Source organism: Phasianus colchicus, chromosome 15 (assembly GCF_987193195.1).
Source record: "Phasianus colchicus chromosome 15, bPhaCol1.hap1.1, whole genome shotgun sequence".
Classification (NCBI taxonomy): Eukaryota; Metazoa; Chordata; class Aves; order Galliformes; family Phasianidae; genus Phasianus; species Phasianus colchicus.
Genome location: NC_143450.1, coordinates 13,612,367 through 13,623,424, shown reverse-complemented (window position 1 = coordinate 13,623,424; position 11,058 = coordinate 13,612,367). Strand labels below are relative to the sequence as shown.

The window sequence follows — 11,058 nt, the reverse complement described above, 5'->3', positions numbered from 1 at the left end:
GAAGTCATGTATTAAGCAACAGCCTGCAGAAAACCCAACCCTGGTTAGCTTGCTCACAGGCACAGCTTTCTTTTCCACAGCAGGGACACCTCTAAAAGATCACGACTAACTCAGAAACCACAAACATCCAAGTAGTTCTGGCTATGAAAACCAAGACGTACCACGGCTTCACATCGGTCTCGTTTCCCCTGCTGTGAAATACATCCCCTTTCACAGCATGGGAGCTAGAGCTCAAGCTGGAGACAAGGCTTGACAGGAGAAACACACCCTGGATCTCATTCAGGCTAGGCAGCTTTGCTAGAACAGAGTCTGCTTTGAGAACACAACAAAGCTGTTAGTCACAGCACCCTTTCTGGTAACGAGGAAGGTGGGTAGGTAAAGGAATCCCATGAAGTATTTTAAGTTGCAAAGGTGTTGGAAAGAGCCTACGACAAAGCAGTGAAATTCTCAGATCTCAGGATCTTGAGGCTCATCTGCCATGTAGCTAAAATCCCAAGTTCTCATCAACTTTGATAAATAAGCCACAGCTACCATCACTTAAACCCGACCACAAGTATTCCTGGACAACCACCTCACAAGTGTTAGATGAGCTCACTCGCTCAACGCCAAGCCAGAATCCCACTGAGAAGTGTGGAATTGCAAGAGGAGGAAGATGATGACAAGCACCTGAACCACCTACTGCACACTGCATTGCCCAGCAATTGCATGACAGCACAAGGCTGACCCACGTCAAAGCAGGCACTTCTGTATGAGGGCTGAAGTCACCATTTTTAGGGGAAAATTTTGATCATTTCAGCTCTCTTGAAAGGCAGAATCTATTTTAACTGTCAGCTTGACACTACAAGCATAAAGGAACTCAGTTATCTGAAGCTGTACTTCTCAAATTCCACATGCCAGTATGTCTTTCCTTTGTATAAAATCCTACTATCGCCAAAGAAGTGAGAAAAAAAAGTGATTTCAAAGCTTGGAGAGCCAGGGAAAGCACTTTTTAAAAAGGTGAAAAAGGGCATTTATTAATTCCAGATTATGGCAGCACATTTAACAGAAAGTAAACATTAGTGCATGAAGCAGGGCAGGACCAGGAAGTGAAGTCACTTTTCTTAAACACATCTGGAAGCATAAACATATAAACAGTACAGCTGAGAGCAATAATGCCAGTGCCTTCCTATTGTGTATTCACACAGCAACTCTGTTATGGCAGGACTAACAACCTCACCACAAACAGGAAGCCCCACTTCACAGGGGAATTCAAAACAAGCCATTCGTGGATGTAATCAAACTAAAGCTGCCCAACTTCCAAGCATCATTCAGTAAGCAAATACAGACGAAGTTTATAAGAGAGCTTTAATGACAAAAGGTGCAGCACTGTTTACAGACGACGTCCACGGCGACCACCCTTTCTGCGAGTACTGTCAGAGGGGATGGGAGTGACATCCTCTGTGAGAGAAAAAAAAACAAAAAAAACCCTGTTACCTGACAGAAGTACTTCAGGAAACCAACTGGGCAAACCCACACAACCCAAGCAGCCACCTCGAGCAGCCTGTCACTGCAGAATGAACAGTCTGTAGAAGGTAGGACATCTGTGAACTCACCAAATGAGTTCAACCCCAAGGCTTTTAATGCCTAGGATTTAAACATCCCCATCTCCCAGTTCACTTACATGAAGAAGCCACAGCATTTCTAAAGAAACAGTTTGTGCATGATGTAATTTTGAGGGCAGCCAATCCTACTATGTCTTACAACTTCCCTACAAAGTTCAGTGATCTCCCTCAAATAGTTCAAGGAACTCAGTTATTTCTGAGTCATGGTATTAAACCAGGACCAGCACAATACTTCTAGGTAACTAAACTGCTGCTCTGGGAAAAAATAGTTACATCAGAGGCCCATCAGCATCTCAGTGTAGAGCTGAGGTTTATTATGCAGTCAAAAGCTTGGTATCTGGAGTCAACTGACGCCACCTTCTGGTTAACCGTCACTAAAAGACGATGCATTTGCTTACACTAAATTACACCTACAACAGCATCAGACAAAGGCTAAGCAGAACAGTCCCAAGTCAACCTGCCACACCAAGCACAAGAATCCTATAGCATATAGGCCCACAGAGCTCCTTCTACTTAACAATCCCTCAAAACCTTTTCAGAGTAGCAAGGCATTACACTGACACACAGAGACACGCATGCCTATGTATCACATTCTCCATTACTCACCAATGCGGCCGATCTTCATCCCAGATCGGGCCAGAGCTCTCAGAGCTGACTGGGCACCAGGACCTGGAGTCTTGGTCCTAGAGGAAAGAATCACAACTAATAATCCCTTAAAAGATTCATGAGTTTAACACAACTAACAAATAACTGACAATTAAAAAAAAAAAAACAAACCACTTTCCTCACTCCAAAATATCCAAATATCAAATTCACTTTCTTCCTCTTCCAGACCCAAACTATTCATACGCTGTCGGGCACACTTTATTGTCACTCTACGGTAACATATCCTCAACTTTAACAGCATCTCCCTTTCCACTGCCACAAACAAATAAGTAACAGCACACCCAAATCCAACCAACTGAAGATGCCACTTTAGAACAGATTCCAGATGCTCGGTGAAAAGCAATGTCAGCCAGTCACTATGTAGTGTGAGACACCCTGTGACAAAGCCAAACTCATAGGGCACACTTACACTGGCAGCTTGGCAGTGCAAGAACAGAAGAACCAGAGGATGATCAGACACAATCTGGCCTAGTTCCAAAACCAAGCACACTCACTGACATACCTATTCCCACCAGTAGCCCGCAGCTTGATGTGCAGAGCAGTGATGCCCAGCTCCTTGCACCTCTGGGCAACGTCCTGGGCTGCCAGCATAGCTGCATAGGGAGAAGACTCATCTCTGTCAGCCTTCACCTTCATGCCACCAGTCACACGGCAGATGGTCTCCCTGCAAAAAGAAAAGAACCTATTCAAAAAAAAGCAGTCCCCCTTTCCTTCCTGCAAAACAGCCTCAAAGTACTGACAGAACCAGGTACCTATTTCTGCGGACATTTTTGTAAAATATAATTTCTCTTTTCAAAAGCGAAGGAGCCAGGTACACAGTAAGGTGAGCAGTGTGCAATACTCACTTGCCAGAGAGATCAGTCACGTGGACAAAAGTATCATTGAAGGAAGCAAAGATATGGCAGACACCAAACACATTTTCGCCTTCAGCAACCTGAGGTCCCAAGCTGATGACCTGTTCTTCCTTCTTCTCCTTGCCCTTACGAGGTGCCATTTCTGAACAAAAAGCAGAAATATTTCACACTTGCATCTTCGCTGTATGCTGGCAAGCTACAGCACACAACTGCTTAGCAGGGCTGTGCTTCACAAAGGGAACTAAGATGTGCTTTATCTCAGCTGTTTTCTGCACGTACTACCACAGCAGAGCATGAGGAAACCCTTTCCATGATGACCAGCACCACTGGGGACTTCCCCTCACTCATTTACTTGACTTGATGGAAGTCAAGACCACATCCAGCAAAACATTTATTATAGATCCAGTACCATCACAAAGCTTTCTCACTCTCCAGAGCTTCTGAGTATCAGCAGGGGCTCTTATGTGTCATAAGCCACCTAACCACACCGCTGGGTCCAGCTCAAGTGGTGCTTCTGCCTCTGCCTCACTAACGTGGAGGCTGGCAAACACGGCATGCCAAAATGCTTGGATAGGTGCCCAGGCATCTACTCGTATTGTACTCTCTTATCAAACACAAGCTCTGAGGCCTTCTACCAGAAAAAAAAAACGATATTATTAAGGAAATCAGCTCAAAGCATGACCTACTTTTATCCTAAAGCCTCAGCCTGACGGCCTCTCTCTACAGAGAGCAGCACTTAAACCTGATTGTTAAATCGGGGCCCACACAGCCACTCCAACAAAGCTGCATCCCCTTTCTGACGCGCTTAGTGAAAGGCTCCACCACAACTACTTTCCTGAAGTAACCCTGAAGCTCACACATCCATATAACTCAGTCATATCCACCTCACTAACCAAAGCAAACACTGAGCCACGGGCTCAAACCAGTACGAGCTTCAGAGCGAGGAACCCGCTTCTTTCCAGCGGCCCCCTATCCCCAATGGGATGCCGGCCCCTTCCGGGCACACAGCTACGCCAGCTCCCGGCTCGGCCGAGGCCTAACGCCGCGCTCCGCCGGCCGCGCATCCGCAGGCACTGAGCGCGCTGCTCCGCGCAGCCCCGAGCCCGGGGAGGCGGGAGGCGGGCAGGGACGGCGCGACGAGCCGGAGGAGAGAGGATGGCGGCGGATACACAACAACGCTGCGCTCACCTGCGCGTCTGCTCCGGCGGCCGCCGCTGGAAAGGAAGTGGCTGGGGTCAGGGGGCGGGGTTACCGCGCTCACCCGGAAGTGGTGGCGGCGGGGGCGGTTTCCGCCGGAACAGAGATGTTTTTAGTATCGCTGGCGCAGCAATTTGCCGCTCTCTGTGCAGAGCCCTGCCGGTCCCGTTAAAACCATAAATAAAGCTATGGAGCAGAACCTGATGCCCTCCCCTCGTGTGTCCCCTCCCCAAGATGGCGGCGCCCTCCCCTCACGTGTCTCCTCCCCAAGATGGCGGCGCCCTTGCTTAGAGTCCCCTCCCCAAGATGGCGGCGCCCACACGTCAGATCTCCTTTCACCAAGATGGCGGCTTCATCTTCAGAAGCGATCCCATGACCTGAAGGGAGTCTTCCCTGAGAGCCTTTTTCTTTCCTGTTCGAAAGGGCTGTGCTATGTACCTAAAGGGATCCTTCCGAATGCTGCTAATGGTGCTGTACACCGTGTCTGTGAGGTGTAAGTCCTCTCCCAATGGGACGGGGCTGTACCAGGTGCCCCACATGTGAGGGCTGCTCTCCTCAGCCCTGCTTTAGCACCAGTCCTGCTTCATGTTCTCTGTCTTACTCACAAAATGCCCTCAGCTGGCTCCTGTTCTAACCTGGTACAAAATGCTCAGTCTGGCACTGCCAATTCCAGTTCAGCGAAGTAAAGTGACTGTGAGGAAGTACTTAATACAGGATAACTACCACAGTACTTTCCTCAGCTTTGTCACATCTGTGCTCCTGACAGAGCTGTGCTGGGAGAGCTTTAGAAACGTAGGACTGAGCTGGTTTCACAAACAAGTGGGGATTGGTGCAGACGGCCCCAGTTTGCCCCAGCCTGGCAGCTGCAGACACCTGGCCTTGGGCAGGGCTGGCATCAGGCCTGGCAGCCCCAGCAGAACTGTGCACCAGCTGCTCCTCTTGCACTGTTGGCGGTTGGCTGAACACAACCGTGTCTCTACACCTCATAGAAATCCAACTGGTCTTCTAGAAGTTCAGACAGGAACCTTGGCTCCAGTCCCCTGCAAAAGCCTGGAGTAATTTTACAGGACAGCATTGTTTCTCCACCAAGACTTCATTAAGCCACTACTTTAGTGGCCACAAAGACTCCTGAGAGTGCGAGCATGCCTCTGTTAACGCCAACAAAATCTCACACTGTGCAAGAAGAGGCCTGAATGGAGAATGGGAGATTCTGTTTCACTCGTAACCCGTCGTGCCATCAGGTGACTCCTAGCTACTGACAGCACTGGGCCTGAGCTTAATGTCTTCATCCAGAAGAACAGCTACCACTCTGTTCAAGGCTTTTGATTAAGACCTTAAACCCCAAGCTTAATGTGCAGCGACCTTGCCTGACCCATTAAAGAAAACCAAACAGACAGACTCTACAATCAACATCTCTGTTGACATTGTAGACCTTCAGCCTCTTTGTTCAGCTGTCTGATGCCAGGAGGCTCGTGGATGAGGCTTACCTGCTAATGTAGCCCAGCTGTACATTCTGCTTTGTGCTAAGACATTTCTGCAAAAATCAAGCAGGTTTCTAACGCTGTTAATGTCTACCTTATTTCCTCTAAGAGCTGGATGCATAGCATTTTCTGTCATTCTTACTGAAGATTTATAAGACTTTGAGGGAGTACTTCGGAATTTTACCCGTCAGGGGGATGTACCTAGATATTTTAATATGTGGAAATCTTCAGAGTATTTTCTCTTAAGGAGCTAGTGGGAGAGATTTTAATGCACGTAATTCTCAGTTGGGAGGGCTGATGTAAGTGACACAGACTTTGTAGCTGTGAACGATAGTGAGGGACTCCCTCCTAAAACAATTATCATGGGAGATTTCTTCCACCTCTACAGCAAATAGAATGTAAATGTGTAAAGTTTTACATTAAGGCAATCCAGCAAGTGAATATTTAAATCAGTTCCTACTGATTTAAATAGGGCTCAGGAGAGAGATGGGAAACATCAAAGACCTTTGGAAAAAAGACAGATCGAACCTGACATAATAGCATTTGCAATATGCTTTCTGGGCCTGATCCTGCTCTGCTTTTCCTCAATTAAACCAGAGGAGAAGCAGATTGTTGCAGATGAGGTATGAGGGAGACTCTATACAATTGTTCCACTGGAGGGATTGCACAATCTGAAAGCCTGAAAATGCTTCTGCAGGGAAAGTCAAACTCCTCTGCTTGGACAACAGAACTTCTGCTGTCTGGTGCAAAACTTTTGAACTCCTGTAGTGCCTGGTGCTTTTTTGCTCAGGCATGAAAAGAGGTCAGTGCAATGAACGACTGGTGCTGAGCCCCCTTGTACAGCACAGCTTTCTGCTTCTGATGCTGTTGCTGCACCAGGTGTTCCAGAGGAGCAGCTTTCCATGTGCACAGCAAGGCTGGTGTCTTTCAGGGTATCTTTTCTCTTCTCTAGCCAAGCATGCAAAGTCCCTCCTGGATGCAGCCCTCTGGGGAGAATAGGTTTGTTCCGTAGTGCTCCCTGCTTCCTTGCTCCTCCCTGCACTGGGCTTCCCCCAGGAAAGCTTTCTGTGCCCACCGATGTCATGATAACACCCACTTGACCCTGTGGGCCACCTTGCCTGCTCCTCTCTTCCTCAGCAGCTTGCCGCTCCATCAGGGATCTTCCTGCTTAAATATTGGATGAGAGTCTTTTAAAATATACATTGGGAGGGCTGCTGTAATTCCAGACAGGGGCTCCAGTGACATGGGCTGTGGACTGATTTGACTGAAGGGAGAGTGAAGAAGCCGTTGGCCTGCACAAGGCTGATTTCCCCCTGCCACCACTGCACTTGCCCTGCCTTCTGCTCTCACACAAGTCTTGAGGACAGGGACTCTTCTGCATCCCATTTTAACTCTGATATGAGTTACTGTTTCCCTCTCTTTTGCCTTTCTTCCCTTGCATCTCACCTCCATGAGGATTTTTCCATCCCTTTTAGCTGTTTCTGTGCTTCTCCAGCACAGCCCTGTGTGCGTGTACAGGGCAGACAGCAATGATCTTCCCTGAGGCTCGTGCCCGCTCGCAGATGTCCTTGTGGAACAGATGCAAGCCAGAGGCATGGAAATGGGCAAGCTTCCACTGACAGGGTAACAAGCTGAAACCAGGGCTCCAGATGAGCTTCCGAAAAAATCCAACAACCCAGCAGTTTGAAATGCTGCTCTGCCTACAGCCCCAAAGCAGCTGGGAGACAGTCTGCATCAGGTCCCTTAAGGCACTGTGTAGGCTGGGGTTTTTCCACTCCTAGGGATGAATTCTCAGTTCTCAATTCTCCCTTCACCATAGGCATTGTGTGAGTCCTGATGTGTCTGCAAGGGAGCTTCCTGTCCCCGAATGCTGCCCATGACAGCATGTTATAGCTTCCAGGACCAGCACTGAAGACCTTCCCAGACCGGGATGAGTTACAAGTGGAGCACCCAGCATGAGCTGCAAGGACTGTCCTCCAGCCTGGCCGGAAGGATGCTCAGGCCACTGTCGGGTCAGTGGCAGAGATTATGTGTATTTGCTTTGAGAAATCCCCAAGATTTAATTCTTTAATGGGTAATTAAAATTCCAGCTGCTCCTTGTGTAAAGGCCCATGGGAAACCACAGACATAGTGATGCTGCAGGCAGATTTCATAACTCAGCCAGTGACTAAACAAAATGGGGGCCCGAGAGCCAACAAAAATAGAAATGCTGCTCTTGACCCTACATTCTGCCCAAGTCCTGGCATAAACCAGTCCTGGCTGGGACAAGGACAGCAGGAAGCCTGACCCAGCTCGGGGCTTTCCACAAGTGGGAATTTTTGGTGTTGCAAGGCCGTTGTTCCTGGGGATGTGTTGTTCCCATGAACCACTTGTTGAGTGCTGCCACTGCACTGACGGTCCCACTGGTGGCCTTAAAACAGATGGGAGAGGCCAGAATTTTCCTGGAGACTGAACTCTTGCCATGTGCCTATGGAGCAGGGTCTGCATGTGGGGCTGGTGGGCAGCAGCTCCATGTTCCTTACAATGGCATTTTTCCTCTGATAACATTTATAATGAGAAATTGAGGTCTTGAGTGTGGCCATTCTTGGGTGAACTGAAAAAAAAAAGTATTTCCTTTCTATTAAGGCTGTTGGGCTTTTTGGCATTAGAAATGCAGTTTGTGCATGCACACATGTAAAATGATGTGTCAGAAACAGGCATAAGAAGATAAAAAAAAAAGAAATCTCCAACGCTGAAGTTAAAGCACTTAAGGAATTGGCAGAGACTTCAAGAGCCAGTTTTGCTCCTAATGAAGTCGGTGGAAGTGCTGCTATGGACTTCAAGGGGGCCATAATTCGGCTGTAACTCAGTAGGAAGCTGAAGGTGTTGATTAATAAATTGGAGACAACACAGAGGAAAGCTGCTCAACTTCTTGCTAACAGATGTGCCGAAGAAGAGCCTTTAAGTCAAAGTATGCAGGGAAGGAACTGGTTTTCCTTGCATTTGCAAACAGAAGATAGGAAAAGAGGAAAAAAAGAAAAAAAAAAAAAGCTGTCTGATATTCATGTAAAATGGTAGAAGTGGTATTAATAAACATAAATGTATTTCTAAGCAGCCTTCTGTTCCCGGCGAATAGGTCATGCTTCTGAAAAAATGTATTAGCAGATGCCTGAGCAAGTGTTCAACAAATTCCTTTTTCTCAAAAGTCAGTATTCAGTGGAAAATGTTACCACTGGAGATTGTGGATTCTGGAGATTGTCCTCAGTTTGGTGTATGCCTTTCATTACTCATCCTTGGCTTTTTGCTCGATGATTTGTACATGAGTCGCCTCTGTTAGAATTCTGACAGAGGTTAGCTTGGCCTCATAAAGCTATTCCTAGCTCAGATCCATCTTCAGGCTGAGTTTGCAAAACACTTAAGGCTGAAAAAATGCCTTTAACATAATTTACAGCAGCTCACAGTTGAAAAATCTCCTGTTTGTTCCTTTTTACTTTCTGAGCTTTCAAGTAACTTTGGCTTAGGGAAGATCTTCAGAGAAAAAAAGTTGCGAGGAAAGTGAAATGTTTAAGGATAAGAAGTCTTTGACTTCAATGAACGCTTTGGAGTGCATAATTGTCTGTGATTTTTTTTGTCTTCTTCTCTATTATTTCCTTTTTTTATTTGGGGAGGGGGAGGGGGGTGAGTTGGCTGGTTGTTTATCTGCTTGTTGCATGTGATTGGAATTGCTTCCTTGCCTCCTGTCGAGTAGGAAGCTCTCCTGGAGTGCACTGCCAAAGCCCAGCTCCAGACAAACCTTCTGCTGCATCCCATTCCTGTGGGCTGGACCTGAGCCTCCTGGGGTCATCTCCATGCCCTGCCCGGCACATCCAGACCCTGCTGCTGCCCTGGGGTTTGGTAATGCTGCACAGAGCAGAGACAGCCCTGCGGGCACAACACGAATTTGTCATGCCTTGGAACGGATGTAGGGAGATCTCAGGGAAGATGTTGTTGTTCTCAGTGTTGCTTTGAAATGCCTTGGCAAGGCATTCCTCTGTCGTTCACAAGCACGTCAAGATCCAGGATGGGATCTCAGAGCTTTGGGGATAGGTGGAGTGGGTGCAGAGCTCCCGGCTGTTCCTTCCTCTGTTATGTCTCAGTACTCCATTTCCGAATCAGCTCATCCAGCTTCACGCATTTCCTTTCATCTGAGAGGAGCCCACGTTGCTCTGTGCCCTTCTACATCACCCCTCCAGCCCCAGAGCTGCCCCTCAGAGATGCACCCAGACTGGAAGCAGGCTCTCTGCAAACTGGCACATGGGACACAGGCAGCCCCATAGGGCTGTCACACAGTGTGTGCTGGTGAGCCTGACCTGAGCGTTTCACACAGATGATCATCTTGGGCTCCCTTCCCCTGGGAGGGGATGTTGGAAAGCACCTCTGGGGATCACCAGGTCCAATCCCACTGCTAAAGCAGGTTGCCTATAGGAGCAAGTGAACTGTGTGAAGCTTGTTTTTCCCCCTTCTGAGGAATGAAGGGAATTCTGTGTATGTGAACGCAGGTCTGGGATGCAGCCAGCCTTTCATTCAGATGTGCACCTTGAGCTTGTCTTGGAGTCGGGGTGGAAGAGCTTTGTGATGAAGCAGCACTTCATCATCCAGCCTGAGTTCTGCAGCCGGGGAGGAGGATGGGGACGACCTCAGACTTAATTGGCTTCAAAAATCTGACACACACACCAGGGGAAAGATAAAAGGATGCTTTGTAGGAGGCAGCAGCCTGACATGCCAATTACACCGAGGCACTGCTGGGGCTGTACCCTTCAGGACATCCCATCCCATGGGGAGGGAAGGACCTGGCAGGACATCACTGAGCACATCAAACACATCCCAGGCTCAGTGAAGTGTCACGGTGCCTTTGTCGGGAGATCATCGCACAGCTGAATTTAAAAACAAAAACCTGTACACAGGGTTCTGTACACAGAATCATAGAATGGCTTAGGTTGGAGGGGACCTTGCTGGGCTCCAACCCCCCGCCGCGGGCAGGGCTGCCAACCAGCAGGCCCTGAACGCCTGCAGGGATGGGGCACTCGTCTGGCCAGCAGCGCCGGCTGCTCACCGCCCGGCGCGGTAGGGCTCGGCGCTCCTTCCCGTCCCGTGGGGCAGCGGCGCCCACCCCGACCCCACCGCGCCGCCGCCGGGCGCCGAGCGCCGGGTGCGAGGCCGAGCCGCCGCCGCCGCCGCTGCCGGGGGGCGGAGTGCCGGGCGGGCCCGGGGGCGGTGCCGCTGGCGGGGCGGAGTGCCGGG

General features: G+C 49.0%; 1 protein-coding gene across 1 annotated transcript; it reads right to left on the bottom strand.

The window, feature by feature from the left end:
* Nucleotides 1–1,327: 1,327 nt before the first annotated feature.
* On the bottom strand, nucleotides 1,328–4,460 carry RPS14 (ribosomal protein S14). The gene is made up of 5 exons (XM_031598282.2): nucleotides 4,310–4,460; nucleotides 3,113–3,263; nucleotides 2,770–2,931; nucleotides 2,208–2,284; nucleotides 1,328–1,437 (listed from the first exon to the last, which is right to left on the bottom strand). Exons 2-5 carry the CDS (start codon nucleotides 3,259–3,261, stop codon nucleotides 1,370–1,372), a joined length of 456 nt encoding a protein of 151 aa, XP_031454142.1. The 5' UTR covers nucleotides 3,262–3,263; nucleotides 4,310–4,460; the 3' UTR covers nucleotides 1,328–1,369.
* Between the last annotated feature and the right edge of the window lie 6,598 nt (nucleotides 4,461–11,058).

What these genes read in the sequence shown, in the direction of transcription:
- RPS14 (XM_031598282.2), bottom strand. Translation starts at nt 3,261, where the DNA reads ATGGCACCTCGTAAGGGCAAGGAGAAGAAGGAAGAACAGGTCATCAGC. An exon ending in GTGACTGATCTCTCTGGCAA is followed by an intron (nt 2,932 to 3,112) that starts GTGAGTATTGCA and finishes TTCTTTTTGCAG; the next exon opens with GGAGACCATCTGCCGTGTGA. An exon ending in GATGAAGATCGGCCGCATTG is followed by an intron (nt 1,438 to 2,207) that starts GTGAGTAATGGA and finishes TTTCTCTCACAG; the next exon opens with AGGATGTCACTCCCATCCCC.